Source organism: Panthera tigris, chromosome C2 (genome assembly GCF_018350195.1).
Source record: "Panthera tigris isolate Pti1 chromosome C2, P.tigris_Pti1_mat1.1, whole genome shotgun sequence".
In the NCBI taxonomy this organism is placed as follows: Eukaryota; Metazoa; Chordata; class Mammalia; order Carnivora; family Felidae; genus Panthera; species Panthera tigris.
The window spans coordinates 54,816,395-54,843,449 of NC_056668.1; the positions used below are offsets into that span (position 1 = coordinate 54,816,395).

The 27,055-nt window shown below is 37.9% G+C and overlaps 1 protein-coding gene across 1 annotated transcript in view; it reads right to left on the minus strand.

The window, feature by feature from the left end:
- The window catches only part of MYH15 (myosin heavy chain 15), a 151,515-nt gene that overhangs the window by 65,649 nt on the left and 58,811 nt on the right, over positions 1–27,055 (minus strand). Inside the window, exons 20-28 of the mRNA XM_007098585.3 lie at positions 26,572–26,689; positions 25,544–25,667; positions 21,754–21,890; positions 18,041–18,296; positions 14,653–14,895; positions 13,426–13,602; positions 11,578–11,723; positions 7,955–8,045; positions 5,336–5,725 (exon numbers count right to left, since the gene is read on the minus strand). Coding sequence (XP_007098647.2) covers positions 5,336–5,725; positions 7,955–8,045; positions 11,578–11,723; positions 13,426–13,602; positions 14,653–14,895; positions 18,041–18,296; positions 21,754–21,890; positions 25,544–25,667; positions 26,572–26,689 — 1,682 coding nt within the window. The remainder of the gene's footprint in view (positions 1–5,335; positions 5,726–7,954; positions 8,046–11,577; positions 11,724–13,425; positions 13,603–14,652; positions 14,896–18,040; positions 18,297–21,753; positions 21,891–25,543; positions 25,668–26,571; positions 26,690–27,055) is intronic.

Below are 27,055 nucleotides of genomic sequence, written 5' to 3' on the forward strand. Positions count from 1 at the left end.
GGCCACACACCAACATAAACAGAATTTGGAGTCAAGGCCCATCTCTGCCATAATTGTATGACCTTGGATAGTCACTGAATCTGTGTGCCACAGAATTCCCAAAAGGCATATATAAAAGTTAATGCTAGTACTTGAGTATACAGGTTATGCATATCATGTAGTAAACATGAGTAAAATAAGACCTAGTTTCTGCCCTAGAGATGCTTTCTATTTAAGCAAAGTTAAAAGACTATATAATGCAGCAATACAAGAGGGATCCCAAAAGTGCTATAGTAATTCTGAAACAGATAAAGTTTTAATATGGGAAGTTGAACTTGAGCATTCCAGGGAGAGGGCTTAGTTTGGAAAAGGCACATTGGTGGGAAAAGATATTTGGTGAAAGGCAAGCATGTTAGCTTGGCTGAAATGGAAGGTCCATGAAGCAGTAATGGAATCTAAAATTGGCAGGGCAGATTGGGTCAGATCACAGGCCATAGGGTACCTTGAAAAGCAGCAATTTGGAGTTCACTGTTAAGCAGGGACATGACTCTATAAAGCCATGTCTAGAAATATTCATATGGATACTATATGGGATAGATTAAGAAAAGAAAAACTAGAAGCAAAAAAATAACAATAATTTAGGAAACCACATTAATAGTCAGTTAAAAGGTAATGAAAGTCCTACCTGTGTGTGGGTATGGAATGGAAAACTGTAAGACAGTGAAGAATTGACCTGCTGCAAGAATTGATTGGAAAGCAAAAAACAAGGGAGGAAACACATAATCAATTACAGGCTTTAAGCCTGGGTGATGGGAAGAAACAGGATGTCAGTGACAGAAATGTCCAGAAGAAACACTAGATTCAGAAGAAGGTGATAAGCTTGGTTTTAGACATGCTAATCTGAGTAAAGGAAGACATTACTGATCTTTGAAAAAACAATTTAAGAGAATACTTTTAAGTAATGTAGGGGAAAGAAAAGACACTGAGGGAGTTATAGGAGTGAGGAGGTAGTGAGTGCTAGTGGGTGGTGGGTACTAGTTTCCAAAGATGACTCCCCAGTGAGCCATACCCTCTGGTATTCATACCTTTGTGTAGACCCCTACCTGTGACTTATAACTGAATCACTCCACTGCATTGTAAGTCTGCCTCACAAGAATTGTTGCAGCTTCTGCCTTGGTCTCTTGTAATACTTGCTTTTGTTCCCTAAATTGCCTTGTAAGAAGTCCAAGTCCTCTGTGGCTGCCATGCTGTGAGGAAACCCAAACTAGGCACATGGTGAGAGAGATTTCCATCTAGCCTCCAGCTGTTCTGGTTGTCCCAGCTCAGGAGCCAGACATGGGAATGAATAAACCTTCAGATGACTCCAGTCTCAACTGCCACCTGAGCTAAGCCAGTCAACCCCAGAACCAAGGGAGATGATAATAAATTGCTATTTCAAGCTACAAGGTTTAGGGATGATTTGTTATACAGCAATAGATAAATAGAACAATACTCTTTGGTCAAGGAGACAGATTAAGGCAGATATAGATAGACCTTGCTTTCCTTCTCCTAGTGTCTGAGGAAAAGTCTTTTTTATTTTGGTTTGTTTTGCAATGGGTGAGTAATGGTTATGTGGAAAAATATTTTATTCTTTGGGACAAGAAGGAAAGAAATGGATGAGTGTAAGAAAAATATAAGGTGAAGAGAGAAGTTATACTGAATGGTCTTGATTTTATCAGTTAGGTCTTACCATTTATTGAAAAGGATTTAGAAAGTCAGGGTTTGAATCTGAGGGAGGATTTTGTTTAAAATAAAACAGAAGGTGAATTAGAAGAATAAAGAACTTCTGAGCAGCAATGAAATTCTAGAGGAAATTGGAAAGTATGAAATTCATACCTAATTAGTATGGATTTATGGTGAACCTATCAACAGTTTTATGACTATGACTTCCTACTAAGATATGCAGAAACAGAAGAATTCCTGAGGATAAACAAGAGGCAGAGAAAATTATAAAGAGTAAGGACTTCTAGAGTCTCATTTGGGCTGAGGAAAGCAAATGAAGCCTACAGGGCATGGAGAACGCATGCTTTCATTGCTGAAAGATGAGTCCATATAAAAGGCAGAATACAGATGAGATAGAGGAGAGAGGACTTAAATCCTTACTAGATTTATATTCTAAGATAATTGGCAGGAAGAGTGGAGAGAAAGAGAAGGAAAAGCAGGATGTTTGTGTTTCTTTCTACCCAATGTGGTTTTTTAAAGGGAATTAAGGCTAAATATTTTAGGAGTCACTCAGTATCTCTGAAGAAATGCTGCATTTTTCTGGCCATGGTCCATGAAAGTTGAGCTTTATTGTTGGTTTGTCTCTTTCCCAGATAACTTCCCAAATTCTGCTCACAAGGAGAATGTGACACTGGCTATAGTCATACCTTGGAGATGTTGTGGAGTCAGTTCCAGACAAGTGCAATAAAGGTAGTATCACAATAAAGTGAGTCAGTGAAGTTTTTGGTTTCCCAGTGCACACAAAAGTTATATTTACCCTATACTGTAGTCTATTAACTGCACATTAGCATTATGTCTTTAAAAGAGCAATGTGTATGCCATAATTTAAAATACTTTATTGTTAAAAAATGCTAACCATCATCGAAGCTTTCAATGAGTCATAATCTTTTTGTTGGCGGAGGGTCTTGGCCTCAACGTTGATGGCTGCTGACTGACCAGGCTGCTAGTTGCTGAAGGCTAGGGTGGCTGTGGCAATTTCTGAGAATAAGACAACAATGGTTTTGACACATCATTTGACTCTTCCTTTCATAAATGATTTCTGTGTAGCTTGTGATGCTGCTCGATAGCATTTTACCCACAGAACCTCCTTCAGAATTGGAGTCAATCCTCTCAAACCCTGCTGCTGCTTGATCAACTAAGTTTACATCATATTCTAAATCCTTTGTTGTCATTTCAATAACCTTCACAGCATCTTCACCAGGAGTAGGTTCCATCTCAAGAAACCACTTTCTTTGCTCATCCATAGGAAGCAACTCCTCATCTGTTAAAGTTGTATCATGAGATTGCAGCAATTCAGGTGCATCTTCAGGCTCCACTTCTAATTCCAGTTCTCTTGCTTTTTCTACCACATCTTCAGTTACTTCCTCCAGTGGAACCTTGAACCTTTCAAAGTTATCCGGAAGGATTGGAACCAACTTCTTCGAAACTCCTGCTAATGTTTGGCCTCTTCCTGTGAATCATGAATGTTTTGAATCTAGAGTGGCGAATGCTTTGCAGAAGGTTTTCAATATACTTTGCCCAGACCCACCAGAAGAATCACTATCTGTGGCAGCTATAGACCTACAAAATGTATTTCTTAAATCATGAGATTTGAAAGTCAAAATGACTCTTTGATCCATGGGCTGTAGGATGAATGTTGTGTTAGCAGGCATGAAGACAACATGAATCTTCTTGTATAATTTCATCAGAGTTTTTCAGTGAGCAGGTGCATTGTCAACGAGTAGTACTACTTTGAAAGGAATCTTCTTTTCTGAGCAGATCTCAACAGTGGACTTTAAATACGTGTCGTCATCCAGACTTTGTTGTTCCATTTCTAAAGCACAGGCAAAGTACATTTAGCATGATTCTTAAGGGCCCTAGGGTTTTCACAATGGTAAGTGGGCACTGGCTTCAATTTTAGCTCCTAACAGGAGTTAGCCTGTCCTTTGAAGCCAGGCATTGCCTTCTCCTCCCTAGTTATGAAAGTCCTAGATGGAATCTTCTTCCAACAGAAGATTGTCTACATTGAAAATCTGTATTTAGTGTAGCCACCTTCATGAAGTATCTTAGCTAGATCTGCTAGTAAATTTGCTGCAGTTTCTACACCAGCACTTGCTGTTTCACCTTGCACTTTTTATAGGGACTGCTTCTTTCCTTAAACATCATGAACCAATCTCTGCTAGTTTCAGACATGTCCTGCAGCTTCCTCACCTCTCTCAGCCTTCACAGAATTAAAGAGAGTTAGGCTTTTGCTCTGGATTAGGCTTTGGCTTAAGGCAATGCTGTAGTTGGCTTGATCTCTTATCCAGACCACTCAAACTTTCTCCATTATCAGCAATAAGGCTGTTTCACTTGCTTATAATTCATGTGCTCACTGAAGTAGCACTTTTAATTTCCTTCAAGAATCTTTCCTGTGCATTCACAACTTGGCTAGCCATTTAGCACAAGAGGCCTAGCTAGCTCTCAGCCAGTCTTGGCTTCCAACATGCCTTCCTCACTAAGCTTAATCATTTCTAGCTTTTGATTTAAAGTGAGAGATGTACAACTCTTCCCATCACTTGAACACTTAGAAGGCATTGTAGGTTATTAATTGGCCTAATTTCAATATTGTTGTGTTTCAGGGAATAGAGAGGCCTAAGGAGAGGGGGAGAGAGATAGGAGAATAGCCAGTTGGTGGAACAGTCAGAACACACACACTTATCAAGTAAATCTGCTGTCTTATATGGGCATGGTTCTTGGCACTCCCAAATAATTATAATAGTCACATCACAGATGACTGATCACGGATCACCATAATAAATATGATAATAATGAAAAAGTTTTAAATGTTGTGAGAATTACTAAACCGTGCCACAGAGGCATGGAGTGAACATATGCTGTTGCATCAATGGCACCGATAGACTTCCTCAGGGTTGCCACAAACCTTCAATTGTAAAAGCCACAATATCTGTGAAGCACAATAAAGCAAAGCTTGGTAAAATGAGGGGGGCCTCTATTTGTTCTGCTTAACCTAAACTAAGCCCCCTCTCAACTACCAGAAGATAGGATGGCCATTACCTGTGATCTGATACTAGTCATTTGATATGAGAGCTTATACTATATGGATTAGTGGTCTAGGTGAAGAAAGAATACATGGTGAAACTTCCTTCTCATGCTGGCTGGTTAAAGAGATCCCAGAGAACATGAAGGAGAAAAAAGTCTCTCCCCTTAGCAAAGTTCTTTGCGTCCACCATTCATCAAGACAGACCCAAGAGTATCTGAGCCACCCCCGAGGTGTGCTCCCAACACAAAGCCATTCTTCAAGAGAGACACACGACTCACATAGCTAGTGGCTTCACTTTCTAGCCTACTTACTTATGTCATCATCAGAAAGACCCACAAGAAACATGGCCTGGAACTCCAATTAAACCAGAAGCTACTGTCAGGCTACAGTCAGGTAATAGCCATGTGACCTTAACAACGCGCACTGAGCTTAAGCCTGATCTAGTCAATGTAAAGAAATACAGCCTCCGTTAGCAAATATCTCAAGTCACCAATCCAGTTTATTTTTCTTTTCCTTTGCCTCCCCTACCTACTTCCATGTCCTGAAGTCCATAAGGTAGACGAGGATGCTTACCTTAGCTCTGGTCATCTGCTCAACATTGGTCAGGAGGTCACCCACTTCTAGCTGTAAGTCACTCTTGTCTTTTTCCAATTTCTGCTTGACCTGTTGTAGATTTTCTAGCCGGCCCTGGAGCTCAGACAAGCTGTCTGCATGTCTCTTCTTCAAAGAGGCAGAAGTTGCCTCAAAGTGCAGTGTGGCCTTTTCCATGTCTTGGCGAAGCTTCTGGAATTTTGTTTCCTGTTTCTTCATTATGTCTAGCTGAGCCAAACGGGTGCCTCCTGCCTCCTCCAGCCTTTCATTCAAGTCTTCCAGTTCTTGTGTGAGGTCAGCTCTCTCCCTCTCCATCTTGGCTCGAGTGGTCCTTTCAGTTTCCAGTTCCCTTTTCAAATCCTGTATCTGATTCTGCAGCAATAAATAATTTTGGCTTTTACTAAGCACTTGTAGCATATTTTATATTCAAGAGCTTTACTGTATTTTTTAAAACTGTATCAAAACTAAGAAAAGTCATGTAATACCTTTGGTTTTAATACATAGAAATTAAATGATTTTCCCCAAATCACTACAAAGACCAGAGTTCAAATGTGCCCTTCCTCCAGATCTCCCAGCCCTTGTTGATGAGCAACTTCATTAAATTCTATACGTGGAGGAGAAACTACAGTAAAGAGGACTTTCCAAAAGAAGAGGAAACACCTTTCATAGAACAAGAAAAAAAAAATTTCAAGAGCTTAATAAAAACTAACATGATGAATTTTATACACAATACCTCACGCATCTGGGATTCATTTACCAATCTCAATTATTGGGATCTTGGGCAAATATCTGATGAATCAAAAAATATCTGAGTTCAAGCAACTTACTCATAAGAAACAGCATCAATTTAATTTCACACACAGTTCTGCCAAACTTGGTTACTTGGTTTCTTGGTCTGCAGGTGATTTCAAGCACCAGGAGATCCGAAGTAACGAATTAAAATGGGTGGAGGAATGGGGAGTGCTACGCTGAGTAGTAATCTGATACCATTAGAGGCAGAATTATTAGATAAAGGTAATTAGTGACAAGAACTCTCAGAGCCCCAAACTCTTGTAGTGTGAGGGCAAATAGCTCTACAAATCTTGATAGCATCATTATAGTACAGCACAGGAAAGCCACTGATGTTCAATAACATTACCTTAAATAATTAGGCATAGGTTAGGACGGGAGTGAAAAAGGATAGTATCTAGTTTAGAGCATGTTTCCTTTCCTTTAAATTAGAGTACCATGGCTTCGAGGATGCCGATTTCTAGATCATGCCAATATGTAGGCTACCAGATCTGTAGATGAGTTGGGACAGAGAAGGCGCTAAAAAATTTGTGATTTCCACATCCAAGTAAACGTGATCCCCTTCCAACTAGTTATTCTGGGATCCAATACCTTTGTCCCAAACAATACTATCATTAAAACAAACATTTCTAGAACATTTCTTCAGAAATAATCTTTAGAGCATTAAAAAAAAATTGTTTTAATGTTTATTCATTTTTTGAGAGACAGAGCATGAGTGGGGGAGGGGCAAGGAGAGAGGGAGACAGAATCCAAAGCAAACTCCAGGCTCTGAACTGACAGCACAGAGCCTGACGCGGGGCTTGAACCCACAAACCAGGAGATCATGACCTGAGCCAAAGTTGGACACTTAACCGACTGAGCCACCCAGGCACCCCTAAAGCATTTTTTTTAAATCATGAAGGTAAGAGAATTTGTCTTTTGGATAAATTGAAATTTTTGAGTCTTTTCATTTTGGATAAAGTCAAGTATCATTTGAAGACAAGCCTGGTGAATATGATAGATAATCGCTTGGAGATTAATATTGTGTTTGAAATCATGCCTATAAATCAGTGAGACTGTTTTTCTTATTTGGTTTAAAATGTCTCGGAAAATAATTATCAGAAAGAGGCTCAAAATTATTTTGAGTAATGGTTACATTACTGAGATAAATATTTAGCTCCAAAGGAAAAACATCTATCATACAGATGTATATGCATACAGCATATGTGAGGAGTTACATATATGTGTGTATGTGTATATATCCATTCATACTTATATTATTTTATAACATGGTCAAATAGTGTAAAACAGCCACATGGTCTAAAACTTATAAATAGCATCCCATTACCAAATAATGTTTTGAGACTACGAGTAGGTAAAAAACAGATTTTCAGCACAGAAATAGAATTGTTTTCTAATCACAAAGACTAATCATCATAAAAAATTAAATTGCTAACACTGAATGCTTACCACAGATCAAGCACTATGCTTACCACTTAAATGTACTGTTGTATTTAATAATATTAGCTCAAAGGCTGTCAGGAAGATTAATAACTGAAAAAAATACGTATCTAGGATTTTAGCACAATGTTTGGTTCACCACAAATATTCGACAAATTACGTGTTTTTATTATGGTAAGAAAATCTAAGCTTAAGAGGTAATTTTTCCAAGTCACTTATCTGTGGAATGTGGCAGTCTTCCTTCTTAACCACTGCTCTTTTCTGCTTCTGTCCATGGTTGCCTCGGAGTATGGGTACCTTGGCAAAGCATTTGTCATTAAAGTACCAATTATTACCCATGAATCTACATATAGCTACATGAGAAATGATTACCTGAAGCTCTTTAACCATGTTCTGAAGCTGAGCCACCAGGCCTTTCTCCTTCTCCACCTTTGAACTCATCTGATTCATTTCTAGTTCTTTCCTGTAAGGGAAAAATGCATCAAATAGAATTTCTTAGGTGATAACATTTGACTTAAATATTTTAAAAATTATAGTAATAACACATGAAATTATTCTCTTATAAAAATTCAACTACTACATCTATATCTGAAGTCTCCTTGGCTCTCACACCCAATCTTTGTTCCTTCCCAAGAGGTAACCACCATTATCAATTTGGTATGAATCCTTCCAGACATTTTTTCTAAGTATTGACATGCATTTGTGTTTACATATAGGTAGAAATAGTTTCATTTTCTCTACTGTGAAAGGTATAATATGTAATATTAACTATAAATATAAGTAAATATATAAATAATTAAATAAAATAATATAAATAATTAATAATATAGTATATTATTATATATAATTAATATATTATAACATATTATAATATATAATTAATAATATAAATAAATATATAATTAAATATAAATGTAAATATAAATAATTTGTATTTATAGTTCCATAACTTATTTTTAACCCAATAACACATTTGAGTTTTTTTTCATGTTGGCCCATACATTACTTCATTTTAAAAATTAACTGTGACATACTATTCCATAATTTAGACATCCTGTAGTTGATTTATCCACTTCCCCATTAATAAGCCCTTAGGTTTTCCCCAATATTTTCCTTCTGTAAATCACACTGTTCATAACCATGCCCCCTTGTGCACATGTGAGTGTTTCCTTAGAGTGGATACAGAGTAGGGAATTCCCTGGGTCAGGTATAAGTGTGTGCTTAAAAATACATAACCCTGCCCTTTGCCCTTCAGTAGCAGTGTGAGATTATTTCTCTATATTTACGCCTAATATTAGCATACTTCTAAATTATTCCTAATCTGACAGAAATTGGAAAATTAGAATGCCTTAGTCTTTAATGTCCTTGCTTAACAGTGAGGCGGCATCTTGTCATTTAAAAATGGCCAATAAACCAAACGAACTACCTGGTGGCATCCTTTGATCATTTGTCTACTAGATTGTTCATATAATTAATGATTTATAAATTTTCTTTTAGTATTCTTATTTTCTGGTATCTCCTGAAAATATTTCTCACACCTTGTATAACTTGTTCCAATTTTACTTATGTTGGCTTTTGCCACATAAATGTTTAGAAATGTCGTATCGTTAAGTATCAAGATATTGTTTTTCTGTCTTTGGCTTTTGTCACTTATTCAAGAAAATTTAACCTGCCAGTTTTCTTTTTTTTTTTAATTTTTTTTTTAACGTTTATTTACTATTGAAAGGCAGAGAGAGTCAGAGAGTGAGCAGGGGAGGGGCAGAGGGAGAGGGAGACACAGAATCTGAAGCAGGCTCCAGGCTCTGAACTGTCAGCACAGAGCCCGACGCGGGGCTCGAACTCACAAACCGTGAGATCATGACCTGAGCTGAAGTCGGACACTTAACCGACTGAGCCACCCAGGTGCCCCTAAAATTTTCTAAGATTTATTACCTAAATTTTCTTGCAAAGATTTGTATTGTTTTTATCGTGGTAAGAACATTTAACATGAGATGTACCCTCTTAATAAATATGTAAGTGCACAATACAGTAATGTTAACTATAGGGACAATGTTGTATAGCAGATTTTTAGAACTCAGTCATCTTTCATAACTGAAACTTTATACCCATTGAATAACAACTCCCTATTTTCCACTCCCTCCAGCCCTAAGCAACTACCATTCTACTCTATTTCTGTAAGTTTGACTATTTTAGATGCCTCACATAAATGGATTCATGAAGTACTTGTTCTTCTATGACCGCTTTATTTCACTCAGTATTGTATCCCCAAGATTCATCTATGGTGTCACATATGGCAGGATTACCTTGTTTTTAAAGGCTGAATAAGAGGGGTGCCTGGGTGGCTCTATCAGGTGAGCTTCCAGGTCTTTATTTTGTCTCAGGCCATGATATCAGAGTTCTGAGATTGAGCCCACACTGGGCTCCATGCTGACAGTGCTGAGTCTGCTTGGGATTCTCTCTCCCCCTCTCTCTCTGCCCCTCCTTCATGTACTCTCTCTCTCTCTCAAAAATAATATAAATAAAATAAAATAAAATAAAATAAAATAAAATAAAATAAAAGGCTGAATAAAATTTCATTGTGTGTAAACACCATATTTTCTTTATCCATTTATCCATCAATGGACGTTTGGGTTGTTTCCATATCTTAGCTACTGTGAATAAAGCTGAATCTTCTAACCGTTTTATATCCTTGTCTTTACCTTTAATTCTTTAGTGCAACTGGATTTTGTGTGTATGAGTAGTGTGTTAACTTTCATCTCAGAAAATGAATAGCTAATAATCTCAGCACCGTTTATTAAGTACTCTAGTCATCACTAATTTGAAATGCCACCTTTATCACATATTATGTTTCTATATATACATAGGTCCATTTAGAGAAAAAGTTTGACAGTTAATGTTATATCTTTCCAAAAACATGGATTTCTAAAATGCCAGAGCTCTTTGACCTGTGGCCTACAAGGACATGGAACATCATTTTCACTTTGCTGAGCTAAAACATGATCTTAAAATGGAATGCTAAGAGACTTCTATCATCATTTCAATGTTCCATACATTTATAGGATTACTTCTTTTCCAAACACCTATCAAGTTCAGTAACTCATCAGAATATGAACAAAACCTGAACATGAGCATGTATCATGGCAACTCATGTAGACAAACAGAAAAACCAGAAGCTCAGTGATGCTCACTTGACTGTGTTCTTTCCTGTGGCTCCAGTGATGGACCTGCTCCCAGCTTTACCCTGGCCTTACCTCACTCTTGGGCTTCACTGTTTCTCCCTCCTATTTTATCTTTTTGCAATAACTTGAAAATCCCTAATGGTGAGAAGAAAGTCTAGCTAAGCAGGGGATGACAAGAGACAAGATTAGAAAGTCCATTTCACTAAGCAGTAAAATTAACTGAGAAGCCACCTTGCCTTGAGTTCATGTGAGCTGAAAGTTTTGCTAATTTTGATTGTTATGTTTTGCTTTCAATTTTAAGGTTTAATATTTAGATCATAAATTACTTGATAGAAAAGCTATATACATATTAATGAAGTTATATCTGGCAAACTTTTTTCAAAGAGATCAAAGGCTATATTGAACTCCATAATAAAGGGTTTAGGGTTTTTTTGTTTAGTTTAGTCTTTTTTTTTTTGTTTTACTTTTTATGCCATTGGTCTCATCAGGAGTAAAAGAAGGGAGCCATTTTTATTTTTGGACTTGTAGTCTCAAATTTCAATAATTCACAAGTCATAGGCTTTACACCTTTCTTTCCAATCTGCTAGTCAGATGCTTCCTCAGTCATATTCTTCTAGATTATGCATTTACTCTCTTTTTGCAACCATATAATAAAGTCCAGCAAAAAAAAAAAAAATTCATTTCCTAGGCTTGTTATCTTCCCAGTCAGGTGTTGATACATCTGGCCCTGGAGTCATGAGGATAAGTGCCATGAGAAAGCTATTCCTTCCAATATAAGGTCTCCCCGAATCTTGCGTCCACAGCGAGGTGACTTACTTCCTCAGCTTTTCTGTCAGCTGCAGCTGGCCGCTCTCCAGGTGCTCCACACTCATGAGGTTCAGCTTCAGATCGCCCTCCAGTTTGCTCTTTTCCCTTTCACAGTTCATTCTCGCTTTCCTCTCCTGCTCAAGGGCACCCTCAAGCTGACAAAAGGAGTAATTATTTAGCCAAATAAATACGTAAAGTTTATACTTCACTAGATGTGTTCACTAACACTTACCTTCTGGAAAAAAAGAAAAATACATGCACAGATTATGTAAATGACGCCCAGTTATGTAGATATTTAAAAATATATATTGCATGCATCACTAGGACAACAAAAAATCTAGAAATTACAGTGATGAAAGAAAACTTTAGAGATTAAAGAATATGAGGCTCAGTCTTAAGGAAGGAACCAATAATAAATAACCAGTGAGGCCTTGTTTGATTGTTTCCCACTGATGGGAAGCCCACTTCTTCACACAGCAGCTCATTTCATGCGTGGGTAAGTCCATTTACTCAGGAGCGCTTCTTCATAAGAAGCCAAAAATGTTCTCAGTAAATTCTTCTCATGAGTCTAAACTCTGCTCCCTGGAGCAGCACCAAGCAAATATGTCTCCACACGATCATCTATGAATGTTAGGCAGCTCTCCTGAGTCTCCCAACTCAGTATCACAGACCCTTTCAAACACATCTCACAGGACATGATTCCTATACCTTCTTTACCACCTCGGTACCCTCTTCTAGTCCATAACATTATGTCATATTCTTGTTTCCCACCAAGGTGGTCAGAACATTCCAGTTTTGTCTGGATTAGTGTTGTCAACAATACCTAGGTTGGTTTAGCAGGAGGCTAGATAACAGTTACACTATGTCTATTTGATCATTGATATGATTACTTTTCAGCAGTAGAAGCTATTTCCTGTAACCAGCAAAATATACAAAATTCAAATGGGAGGAGGTGGGAGAATTTCTGGAAGGAGTATGTAAAAACCTGGAAGTAGATAAACTCCAGGAGAAAACAAGTAATTGTGTGCATGTGTATGAGCGAGAGAGCGCACGCACACACAATAAATCCTTATACTGAGGCTTTGTGAGACACACCAGCAGTGGAAATGGGAAGAGAATTGAAACAACGACCAGGTAATAGAGGAAATTGATAGAAAGGCATGAGGAAAAAGAAGCAAATAATGCAAATAAAACCAGACCACCCTTGTCAGCAATTTTATAAAGGCTAAGCTTTTGGGCAAATAAGAGAGTGAATGCATATGCTATGTCAGTGGGGCAGGGGGCAGGGGGTAGGAGGAATGGTGAGGCAACCATTAAGAGTGGTTTGAAACATCTTCATCTCACAGGGTGTTTGGAGGCAGAACACGGACACCGTCTTTAGAATCTCACAAGTATTTTACCAAAGTGTAGGTAGAACACAGCTTGTGATTTACATATCTTTCAATTATAAATAAACCTCAGCACACCACTGGAGACACAACAGGGCCTTGAAACTAATCTTTCAACCTCATGTCAAACAGAGAACCAGCATATCGTTGGGCAAAACACCAGTTTCCGTGGGAGCTATGAGGAAAACTCAGTCACTTACAGGGATAATCTTTTATAATTCATCTCAGTGCTCTCCCACTGCCCAGGGTTGTATGAAGGTTGCATTTAAAAACTGACAGATTTCATGCTGGGGCTTCTCTTCTCCTGTAGTGGTTCGGTGTACATTAAGAAAAACTAAACCTCTGTTTCCAAATATTAAGGAAACAAGCCATGCCACAAAGTTTTTCCAAAACTGTCAAGTAAATTGAGTAAAAATCAGAGGTTTGTATGCATGTGGGGAGCAAACTAGCTAGATAGTACACTACCTACCTCATCTACTTGCTGTTCTACCTTCACCTTGGCTTTGCTCAGGCTGCTGAGTTTTTCCTCCTCTGTGCGTAGGTCATCCAGGGTCTGCTGATGGGTCTCCTGCATGACCTTGGCCGCTCTGTTAAGTTTGCCGATATCCTCACTTAGAGACTCGACCTCCTCAGTCAGGTTCTTGACCTATGGGAAGACAACAATGATAGCAGCATTAGAGTTTCCACTGGGAAGGTGGACATAATGCTAACGGCCATCTTCTCTCTTTTCTAGTATAGTTTCAGGAGGTATCCAATGTCATAAAGAACCAAATTCCCAATATACTGTTAAAAACTCTAAATTCACTTTTTCTTACACACACACACACACACACACACACACACACACACACACACAGTTAGGGAATGAGGTATTCAGGTTAATCAGATATTATCAGGATAGCTCATTTGATGCCATTTTTAGAGTGTCATATTATTATATAACAAGAACACCACTAAAGGTAGTTTTGTGAGTATTCATGGGGCACGTAGGAATCTTGTGGTGTCTCACATCCCGACAGTGGCAATGAAAGAAGCATTCCAGCTGTTGAAATACATAAAAATGGAAGCTGGCTGTATCAGGCCCACGTGCTTTTTATGAAAGGGAACCAATGGCAAAGAGTTGCTATTTAATCATCTGCCAAAATTACAGTGTCATTTTAGAGACCAGTTGTTTATCAGAGGTTTGGTACAGAGTCCTCAGCTAGTTTCAATCCATACACAGATGCACAAGTTAAAACCCTCAACTGAAGCGGACAGCACGTCAAAGTCTTTAACTGGAATTAAAGTGGCATCTTCAAGGTCAAAGTTTAAATTAATGGCAGAGCTAGGGGTTCAGACATACCCCCGAGTCACCTTTCAGTAAACGGTATCATGTTAGCTCTCTTCCCCAAAAAGGATACTTAGAGGCCCAATGAAACCCTCTGCTCTTTCTATTAGATTTCAGATGTAATACGATTGAAACAAGTGAAAATGTATCATTTGGAAAATTAAGTGGGGCTCCATAAGTGTGAATTGGAAGTTTGAATGGGGACAGTACAGTTCATCAGATACTTCATTTTATGCCAGTCTGACTCCCACTGCTGCAAAGTTGGAGGCCATCGTGTTAATTAATTTGAGCCGAGCAAGTCTGGTGCCGGAACCCGACAGGGAGTAGGATTGGGGCATCCAGGCCTCCCTAACATTATAGAAAAAGTACCTTGTGCTCTGTAGCACGCTTCTCCTTCTGTGACTTCGCCAATAGTGTTTCCAGGTCATCGATTTCTTTCTTCAACTCGGAACATTCATCTTCGAGCTTCCGCCCCCTGGCAGTCAGCTCGGAATTTATCTCCTCTTCTTCCTCCACCCGCACCGACAGCACCTTGACTCTGGCCTCCAGCTGGATCTTGGATTTAATCAGCGACTCGCACTGCTCTTCAACATTTGCCAGGGTCTCTTGCTCCTGCCATGATGAGGAGAAAATTGTTGCCAACAGCTGGAAATAATTTATCAGCTAGGCGAAAATGCTGCTTAACGCATAGCAAAGAGATAATTGCCTGCCCTGTGACCAGCACTTTCACCCGCCTTTCCTCAGCAGGTGAAATAATATTCCCAGTTCCCTGATCCTATTGTTGAGAAGTGGAGGAGTTGCTGGTGCTTGGAGGTGCTTTTGATCTTTTGGGCCATTCAGTAGATTATATTACCTCTTCTAAAGCACTTAATAGAATCCTGGTGGCCTAAAGGAGATAACATGCCCCCAAAAATCAGTGGTGTACTGCTTAAATCACAGCTTCTGGAAGCATCCACATGGGCATAGAGTTTGAGGTTGATACCTGCTCAGAATACAGTCTTTTAAGAAAGCAGTGTTCCCTCAGACACTAGAAGATTTATATTAAGTGCCCTGATGCACTTGTTTAATACATATAGGTATCCTCTAACAAGTAGTTGTGTATTTTTTATTTATAGGCTGAATTTAGAATTCATAAATTTTATTTCCAAGTCACTAACTAGATTTCACAATTGCTTCCAGTGAAAATCTTTTCCTCAATGTTCTACCAGAGTAAATTCTAAAAGTCATACATAGCAAGTGTAAAATAGTCTTTCCTTTTGTTCTTTCAAATGTGTTGTCTCCAATTCTCATGGAGTGACCCATTCTTCCTGTGTTATGGGTCAAGCAAAAAAAAAAAAAAAAAATGAAGGGGTCAATTGTCTTTTTGCTACAAAACTTGTTTTATAACTTTTAACCTCTCGAATTTGTCTCTGTTTGAGGCAAAATAAAACCTTTTCTTTGGGAGCAAGTTCTTAATTACCATGGTGTCATTGCAACATAACTTCACATACATCTCTGTCTTCCATCTCTAGACCTCATTCATCCTTTACAATACACCACTTTGGACAACTTATTAACCATCCATTTGCCTTGCATAAGTTGTTTCATTAACTCAGATCAAGAAAAAAAAGACAAAATTCTAGACCATTGGTTTCTGGCTAACTTTTGGTGAGAGAATGGCCATCTGCCCAACAAATGGTGCCCAAAGAGGCACAGATGGGGAAGGTATAGAATGGTAAATCTCCAACATCACTGAGGAGCAAAGAGAAGGGACAAATTAAAAACAAAACAAAAATGTTAAAGCAGGAAGAGTCCATGCAGATCAGAGAAGCTTCCAATGTTTGGGAAATAATGGGAACATTTGATTTTAGTTCATACCAGGTCGACAAGCAGAAAGCTATTCACTCTATTCCATTCGGTATGTGTACTGGATCTGTCATCATCACTGAATGAAGAAGACCGTCCAATCGACCATCATTGATCCCTTCATTAAACATGACGGCAGGATTTGGGGGCCGACTGAGCAATGGTATGTCAGGCTAACAGTAGGAATATCCTCTCCCTGATGGCAGTTCTTCTCTCACATATTCAGGATGTTGATTGGAATGGGTTTACTCACTTCTGCTGGTATTTTGAGTAAGTAAATGATTTTATAAGAATCTTTCTTTCTTTGATCCCTACTGTGTTCAGCTGTGTCCCTTAAAAGTGAATAATAAAATATTTCATAGCTCTGTCAACTCTTAAAATCTCAGTTACAATTTGAACTCATCTTAGCCTTCCTGGGTTTTCCCAGGAACTGGCTTGAATGTGTTTCCCATGTTCCCCACACTGATCCTTTATCATGTATCTGAGGCTTTTACCTACCACCCCCTGCATGAGTGGGGTCCATTTCTATCTTCCGTACCAGCCTAGGTAGCACTGGCCATGCTCTCTGTTCATAGGAAGAATGATGAAGACTGGAAGGCCAGATCTCATCCAAAGCTGCCTCTCCCCTGAGCCACACAAAACATGATCTTACAAACTGTAATTTTCACAGTATGAATTTAAAGTAGGTTTGGAGTGGGGCCCAGGAATTTGTATTTCAAACAAGCATCCCAGGTGAGGCTGAAATGCACTAAGGTTCTGGAACTACTGCTATGTTAAAAATGTATCAAAAATATAGGTCTGGGTGAAATTCTTATGTAAAATATGGCCTATTGGAACACTGATGAGTAGCATAGCCCCAAAATAAAAGAATAACTTGGGTCTGTCTAAAATTACTAAATTTTCCCTACTTTCCACTTAAGTTAAAAAAGCAGGAAAAAAAGTTTTGTAATTGTATTGTACAAATTGTATTATAAATTGTATATAATTGTAGTGGAACCTGGTATCTTTTAACTTAGCACTGTGCTAAGTGGGGTGGAAAATATAATAAAGGTGGATAAAATCTCATCCCTGCCTTTGGGATGTTTGAGGATAACAGCAGTCCCAGTGGCCAGAGAAGAGGAATGTGAAAGGCAGCAAGTAAGGGCACACTGGCATCAGATTGGAGATGTAGGCTCAAAGGAGTCTGGAGTCTACAACACACATCTTGCAGGATCTGAAGCTTATTCATCAGAAAAGCAACATATTGTTTGTTTAAGACAGAGCTACGGTTCTCAATCCTAACTGGATATCAGAATCACCCATATAGATTATTTGGACTCATGCAGGGCCTGCTTAATCAAAATATCTGAGAGTGGGGTCTAGGCATCTTTCTTTTTATTTTTTTAATGCTCCACCAATAAGTTTGATGCAAAGCCAATGTCGAGAGCTGATGTTTTTAAGAATTGGACTGATGAGTAAAGTTGATTTAGACTGGGGAAGGGGAAGTAGAGAGACCAAAATCAGGAAAACCGATTAGAAACATACTGCAATAATCCTGAAGATCTCAGTAAAGCTTTTCTTGGGATCTACTAAATCCTGTCTTTTGATTTGCTAATGGAGCAAATTTGATTTGTATGGAGCTACATACAAAACTTAAATTAAGACCCAGAGCTTCCTGGCTCCCGTGATAGATTATGGTGCTTTAATGTAGTTAAAACCCATCTAATAGTTTGTCCCCTTTTCAAAGACATCCTGCCAATGAAATCATTTCACTATGAAACAGGGTGTCTCTTTAAGTATTTCCATTGTGTTTGGTGAAATGCTATAGTATTTGAAAAGCACATGCTTCATTTTTCTCAAGTGAACACTGCCTGCAAAACAAGAGACTCTAATTAAAAACTTGATTTGAAGAACAAATGGTGGGGCCACTCACAGCTTGCAGCTGAAGAAGCAGATCATTCTTTTCCCTGATGAAGCAGACTTGTTCTGCTTTCAATTCTTCCCTCTCAGATTCTGATTTCTCCAAGGCTTTTTGCAGTTGCACATGCTCTTCCTTCAGAGCAGCTATCTCCTTTCCCATTCCAGCAGATTTAACAAGAGGCTTGATCTTGAAGAAGAGCCTCATCCAGGGCCAGTTCTTCACAGCCATGAACACTCTTATGTTCCACTGGATCAAAAGAAGTGCGTCCCTAAATCAAAAGAGAAAGAATAAAAGCAAGTCAACCCAGGCTATATGAGAGTTATTTTCCCAATTAAGATCCTTAAGAAGCATATCTTTTTAGGAGTCATTAAAAATTCTCATTAGTCTTCAAAGCACTTCTACATCTGGGCTCTCATTTGATTCTGGCAAAAGCCTTATGAGGACTTCTGGGGCTAGCAATGTTGTGGGCTAGGTGTCCCCCAAATACTCCCATTACATCCTTTCAATGAGCACTGAGCCTAAAGGAGGAAAGAAAGAAAGAGGGATCAAAAAAACCTTAACAAAAAGTGAATGTGTGTATACCTTGGCCATCTTCATGGAATGAGGGATCCAGTTTTGATATTGTAGGGATTTATATTTTTATACCCATATGGATAAAGAGACAGGCTGAGACTTTCAACGAATGTCACCCTTAATGAAAAGAAAAATTTAAAAATTCACCACTGGCACAAAGTGATGTCAAAGAGAAATACATCTGATTTGCTATGGGCTCAGGATGAAGAAAAAATTCTACTCTGGGAATTTTTTTTAAGTTTATTTTCATTTATTTTGAAAGAGAGAGAGAGAGAGCAGGGGAAGGGGAAGAGAGAGAGGGAGACAATACCAAGCAGTCTCCATGCTGTCAGCGTGGAGGCCAATGGAGGGCTTGAACTTATGGAACAGTGAGATCATGACATGAGTCAAAACCAAGAGTTGAACACTTAACTAACAAACCACCCAGGCACTCTGAAATGTACTTTTTTTAAAAAGAAACTCATCTAAACTGACTCAAGAAGATAGAAAATCTCAATGACCTATGTTGTTAAATAAATGGAATCAAAATTATAAAAATATATCAAAAAAAACCCCATAACCAGATCTACATGGCTTTATAGGCAATTTTACCAACCATTCAGGGAATAGACAATCAAAATAAATTGTTTCATGTTTTACAAAGAGGAAACATTCTCTACTTGTTTTACACAGTTAAGGTAATCTTGATCCAAAGTCAGATAACACAGAAGGAGAAAATAAAATTACAGACCAAACTTATTCATGAACATTGTTGCAAAAATCTTTATGATTATACTACAACCAAACCCATCAATATATGAAAAAGGTATTTCAAAAATAAAGTCCTTTTAACATTTAAAAAATCTATTAATATAATTTAATACACTTATAGGTTAATGGACAAAAAAAACATGGGATTATTTCATTAGATACAGAAAAAATTTAACCATTTTACTGTTGAAATCACTTAATGAAATAGGATGGAATGAATGTCCTCCACACAATATAACATACCTACAAAAAGAAAAAATCTACAGTAAACATCATCTTAAAAAGGAAATGATAGCTTTCCCAAAGCAAGAAATATGACAAAGACTGGTAAAAGTTTTGAAGTCCAAAATACTGCAAGTTAGTAGCAATACAGAGCAATGAGACTTTCATACACTTCTGGTGAAGAGTAAATTGGAAAGCATTTTGACAATATCTCATGAAGATGGAGTTGTGTGTAAGCTAAAGTCTAATAATTCATACCCTAGAGAAAGCTATTCAAAGTGTGAACTTCACCAGCTGCTATCAACAAACTCTCACTGCATGAACCAGCATTGTGAGTAATACTGCATTCAAGAAACTCTTGCATACATGCAGGAGCAGATATTTATAAAAACGACACTACAGAGCAGTTCCTAATAGCAAAAATTATAAATGAGTTAAATTTACTTGGGCTAGAAAATGGATAAATAAACCATGATATATTTGTACAATGGAATACTATAGAGAATTTAAACTCCATAGTCTAGCACTAGATTTATAAACATTAATAAATTTCAGGGGTGCCTGGGTGACTCGCTCAGTTAGTTAAGTATCTGAATCTTGGTTTCTACTCAGGTCAGATCTCATGGTCCTGAGATTGAGCCCTGAGTTAGGCTCTGTTGAGCATGGAGCCTGCTTGATTCTCTCTCTCTCTCTCCCTCTTTCTTGGCCCATCCCTGCTCATGCTTGTGCACACTCTCATAAATAAATAAATAAATAAAATAAGTTTCAAAAATAGTTCCGAATATAAAGAACAAATTTAAGGATAATATATGGAATATTATTTATGTGAAGACTGAAAACATGCAAAATCATAATTTTTTAAGGATATCTATATATCCCCATAGGATTTGGATCAAGGCAGAAATCCACAAGGGGTTTCAACTGTATCTGTTAATTTATTTTTTTTAATGTTTTGAGCAACTATAGAAAAATAGGTTAAAGATATGAAAACATACCTTTATATATTTTATATATTAAACATTAATGAAACATGGAATGATAAAACAAATTCAGGATCTGGGAAACTAGGTATAGGACCTCGATCAAGGGAGAAATACACAAGGGGTTTTAATTTTGTAAATATTTTAATTGTGAGCAATTATAGATGAAATGTTAGGAATTGAAATACTTTGATGATAAGCTCCATGAGTATGCATTAGAATATTTTATGTATTTTTTGTATATTTGAAACATTTTATAATAATTTTTTAAAAGCCATCCAATGATTTAGAAGGAATTAATAGTAAAGACCTCATTTTATAGATGAAGGAAGTAAACTATATAGTAATTAAGAGTTTTACTCATGTTCACAAAACTACTCCTAGAAGCCATGTCTTCTAATCCCCAAACTCCCATACCATACCAAGCACTGAGTCACAAAATACTCTGAGGAGAGGTCTCTCTAATATCTTTGGTATCACCATGTAATGATATTTTTCTTCTTAGGAAAAACAGAAGGAATTAATACACTGAGAATTAAACAAGTTATACCAAGACCTGTGGACCTGTCTTCAGAAGGTAAACTACACCATGGAAAACATAAATGCAACAATTGCAGAATCTGTTTTTCAGAATCCCTTTGTTTGGAGATTTTACAAGCTTGCTTTCCATGGTTCTATTAGACAAAACCTATACCTTAGTGTCCAAATGTGATAAATGTCCCTAGTGAGCCTGCTTGAAATGAAGTAACAGAGTTAGGATTACATATCACCAACAGCCATAGTTTCTGACCCAGGGGAGGTTGGAAAGGGGTCAAGACACCTCCCCACTCTGCAGCAAACTTCCTGAGAGTTGACTGTGGCAGGCATGCAAACTTTTCCAAGTCTGCTTCTATTACGAAATGTGAGTCACACCATCCTCAGAGATCCAGACTTCCTTGACTATAAAGAATCCCTCCAAAGGGAAGGCTGGAAACAATACAAGAAATACCTGAATTATGTTTATACTTGGTTGGATAAGGCAATAAAAGCCCTTTGTGCTCTGTTTGGTGTTCCATGATTTAAAATTTTTAAGTGATGTCCCCACATAAGCAGAGGTTGCAGTTCTTTACCTTGACCTATTATAAGACAATGAGATAAGGGCACATTGATTTAGGTACACCACTACTCTAGCAGTGGGGGTGAAGGGTAGTGATATCATACCTCTCTTCCAGAATCCTCTGGTACTTGATTCGCATCAGTTTGCCCCGTACTTTGGCTTGGAACATTGTGAAGACTTTAGAAAGTCTCTCATCTCTCATTGCTTCCAGTTGTTCCAGAAAACCAGCTTTTAAAAACACCTAAAATAAATAAGTCAGATATTACTTCCACTCACAATGGGTATTTATTAAATGTCTAATGAATGACTGTATAAACTAATATACTCATTGATTAGTTGTATTTCTTGTCAAGTTTTACTCAGTGGGTAAAATGCACATTCTAGAAAGTTTGATTTTATAAATTCAAAGTTTGCAAAAAATATTTTATTTAATCTTGTGGTTATTTTGGTTCCTTAAGAATATGGACTATTCTTGGGGTGCCTGGGTGGCTCAATCAGTTAAACATCTGACTCTCAGCTTTGGCTCAGGTCATGATCTCACAACTTCATGGGTTTAAGCCCCATCAGGCTCTGCACTGCAGAGCCTGCTTGGGATTCTCTCTCTCTCTCTCTCTCTCTCTCTCTCTCTCTCTCTGCCCCTCTCCAATTCACTGTTTCTCAAAAATAAATAAACAAACTTAAAGTAAAAAGAACATAGACTATTCTCCTTATCTGTTAATAATGTGTAGGTTGTCAAGGGAGACTGGTTTAAGTTTTAAGTTAGACTCAGCCAGGCAGTGTTCAGAAGTGCCAGGCAGGGGTCTGCAAACTTTTCTGTAAAAGGCCAGATAGAAAATATTTTGGACTTTATAGATCACATAGAATTTTCATAGATCTAAAGAATCTTCTTCATCTCCTCCTCCTCCTCTTTTTCCTTCCTTCCTCACCTCTTACTCTTCCCCCTTCTTTTTAAAAAACAACCATTTAAAAATGTCAAACCATTTTTAATTAATTTATTATTTTTATTTTTTAATTTACATCCAAGTTAGTTAGCATACAATGTAGTGCAACAATGACTTCAGGATAGATTCCTTAATGCCCCTTACCCATTTAGCCCATCCCCCCCCCCACAACCCCTTCAGCAACCTTCTGTTTGCTCTCTTTTAAGAGTCTTTTATGTTTTATCACCCTCCTTGTTTTTATATTGTTTTTGCTTCCCTTCCTTTCTGTTCATCTGTTTGTATCTTAAATTCTTCATATGAGTGAAGTCATATGACATTTGTCTTTCTCTGACTAATTTCACTTAGCATAATACCCTCCAGTTCCATCTACATAGTCGCAAATGGCAAGATTTCATTCTTTTTGATTGCCAGGTAATATTCCATTGTATATATATACCACATCTTCTTTATCCATTCATCCATCGATGGACATTGGGCTCTTTCCATACTTTGGCTATTGTCAATAGCACTGCTATAAACATTGGGGTGCATGTGCCCCTTCAAAACAGCACACCTGTATCCCTTGGATAAATACCTAGTAGTGCAATTGCTGGGTCATAGGGTAGTTCTATTTTTAATTTTTGGAGGAACCTCCATACTGTTTTCCAGAGTGGCTGCACCAGTTTGCATTCCCATCAGCAGTGCAAAAGAGATCCTCTTTCTCGACATGCTTGCCAGCATCGGTTGTTGCCTGAGTTGTTAATGTTAGCCATTCTGACAGGTGTCGGGTGGTATCTCATTGTGGTTTTGGTTTGCATTTCCCTGATGATGAGTGATGTTGAGCATTTTTTCATGGGTCAGTTGGTCATCTGGATGTCTTCTTTGGAGAAGTGTCTATTCATGTCTTTTGCCTATTTCTTCATTGGATTATTTGTTTTTTTTTTGGGTGTTGAGTTTGATAAGTTCTTTATAGATTTTGTTTGCTAACCCTTTAGCTGATATGTCATTTGCAAATATGTTCTCCCATTCTGTTGGTTGCCTTTTAGTTTTGCTGATTGTTTTATTCGCTGTGCAGAAGCTTTTTATTTCGATGAGATCCCAACAGTTCATTTTTGCTTTTGTTTCCTTTGCCTCCAGAGATGTGTTGAGTAAGAAGTTGCTGTGGCCGAGATCAAAGAGGTTTTTGCCTGCTTTCTCCTTGAGGATTTTGATGGATTCCTGTCTTACATTTAGGTCTTTCATCCTTTTTGAGTTTATTTTTGTGTATGGTGTAAGAAAATGATGCAGGTTCATTTTTCTGCATGTTGTTGTCCAGTTTTCCCAGCACCATTTGCTGAAGAGACTGTCTTTATTCCATTGGATATTCGTTCCTGCTTTGTCAAAGATTAGCTGGCCGTACGTTTGTGGGTCCATTTCTGGGTTATCTGTTCTGTTCCATTGATCTGAGTGTCTGTTTTTGTGTCAGTACCATACTGTCTTGATGATTACAGCTTTGTAATACAGCTTGAAGTCTGGAATTGTGATGCCTCCAGCTTTGGTTTTCTTTTTCAAGATTACTTTGGCTATTCAGGGTCTTTTCTGGTTCCATACAAATTTTAGGATTGTTTGTTCTAGCTCTGTGAAGAATGCTGGTGTTATTTTGATAGGGATTGCTCAAACCATTTTAACATATAAAAAATAGTCCATGTAGATGGACCTTACGCCAAAGTTTTTGATCTCTGCTCCAGAGAATTCACTTTGTCTTCAATATTAATGAGTCCACATACACTTTTTCAAGAATTATTAGTAATGGCCAAGATGAGGTGAGTGAGGTGTCAGGCACAATTTTAAGGAAGCTCTCACTTTTAAGGTTGTATAAGTCAGTACTTACATAACCTTAATAGTGAGTGCTTCTCAAATTTTGTGCTTTAGGAGGCTCTTTTTACTCATGCTAGTCCTAGTCTAGATGAGTAGTATACAGCAAAAATAACTAAGCACACAAGGAAGCAAGAGACCAGTAGTGGAAATCAGCAGAAACAACAAACACCAGAAACAGACTCTCAAGAACTCAAAAGATGGGAGTCGACTAACATTTTATAATCATGTCCTAATGGAGTTCTTTTTCTGTGAGCTCTTTACCCTAGACCTTCCAATTCTCCTTCTAACAATTTGGTCCTTCTATGGATGTCATTAGGAATAACTTGATGTTGACCATCAACTAAAACCAAATCTATTAGAAGTTTCCCATAATATGTGGGTTATTCCAAAATCATCTAACATGAGACAGAATTTAGTAAACTACATTTAAGGGACTTAATTTTGGATTAATTTTTTTAGATAGTGGGGTTGATCTTAACATTATTTTATTTTATTTTTTTAGAGAGAGAGAGAGAGAGAGAAAGTGAGTTGTGGAGGGGTAGAGAGAGAGAGAGAGGGAGAGGGAGATTCTTAAGCAGGCTCCACACTCAGCACAGAGCCTAGCGTGGGGCTCCATCTCACAATCCTAAGACCAAGACCTGAGCCGAAATCAAGAGTCAAACGCTTAGCTGACTGATCCACCCAGGGACTTAAACATTTTTAATTACTCATATAGTCTCCTAGAATTAATTCCCTAAAAGAGTACTTGTGAATAAACCAATTCACACACATACAAGCAGTTCATTCCAATAAGCTGATTTACCTTCTTCTAGCTCTGATGTCGATGCACATTTTCTAGCACAGCGAGGTTAATTCAATATTTATATCTTGGCCCAAACTTACTTAAATGAATAATTATAAAAATGCAAATGTACTCAAGACTGAGGTTTAAGAAACATTGAGTTTTCTCCCAAACAGCGTTGAAGTTTCCACTTTCAACCAAGCTCTATTTGTGTTATTTGCGGTCACAAGAACTGTAGAATGCCTTATCATTGCACTTTCATGGGTATTTTATTTTAAGATACACACTCTTTCCTCCCACTCTTCTCCAAATGCATTCTTCCTAGTTTTCTGTTACCTTAGTGATTCCAAAGCGATACTGGATATGGTCTATCTCCAATGAGGCAAGTAATTCTTCAGTGGCTTTTCTGCTGCTCACAAACCTACTCTTTGGAAAGGCCCTGGGGTTCAGGATGCAGTACCTAATTTAAAATAGATAAAGAATAAGTCCTGGGATCAGAGAGGTCATATGATTCAAACGAAGAATAATTTGGACAAGTGAGGTAAAGAAGGTACAGACTTGTACCTCTCCTATCAATATGTTCAACTTTTGGAAAACTCCTGGAAAAAATAATGAGGATACAAGCAATAAAACCTTACTTTGGCATAATAGTGTGTATTTTTATAGTACTTTAGACACAACATCATTTGATTCTCTGCTCAGTTACAGATGGAAGGAGAGATTGAGTGTCAAAGGGAGAGAAAGAGCCAGGCTTAAGTATCTCTATTGTACAGGTAAGAAAACTGAAAAGCAGAGACATTAAATGTCTCTTCCAAGATTTCTTCACCCTAATGGTGAGCTGGCAGAGAACTAGAAATACGCCTCTTAATTCTGAGAGAGGTACTCTTTCTACTCTACCATACTTGGCTCAAATTTGTTTGATGACCTATAATTTACACTTTCGGAATTCAGGAAATAGAAAGCAAAAATGCCTCTCATGCGGCCTGCCACACACCCTGCTGGCTTCCTTTCTTTCACAGGCTTGCTAGTAAAGCAACAGCCTACTTGGAAGGCAGCTACGATTAAGTACATACAACATTTCAGAAATTCAATTCAGCCTCCATGTCTTTCTTCTGTATATATTTCTTCTATATGTAGGTCTATTATCCGTTAATAGAGATTTAAGGATATTACAGCTACATGGATGTTGGATTTAAGGGGAAGTAATAATGGAACTCTGTCGTCATATATCTCACCACCACCAAAACACATCGATCTGTAGTCTGGAGGACATCAACCAAACAAACAATGCATGCCTAAACACTCAGAAAGAGAGGAAAGCAGAATGCCTTAGGTTCCTTGGGTCCTAGGATGTATATCTTTACCTTTGTTTAAAATCAGCATACAACAGTTGGTTCGGAAAACCTTCACAGCATATCCTGATCCCTTCTAAGACACCATTACAACGCAGCTGCTGCAGAACCAAGTAAGGGTCCAATACACCTGAAGAAGAAGGGCCGCGCTTAGTCTGTGTCCAAAAAAGATTATTACTCAAGATTTTGTCCTAATTGCTGCATCTTGAGATTTTAAAAATGTTTGAATTTTGTGCTCTTTACATAATAGGTAGTAGGCATTCACTCACTCCCCAGCCTGAGGACACTCACAGTACCCATCCTTTCATGCAAGAGTCTCCAAATAGGATTTACTCCAAATAGGATTTACTCAAAATTCCTTTAACACAGAATGAACCTTTTAACTCACAGTTTGTCAAGTTTTATAAGCAAATACACCTAGAAGGCAAAAAAGAATACATTTTTGCTAGAATTGTAAATAGCTGGCATTATATCCATTCTCTGGCCAGAACCAGCC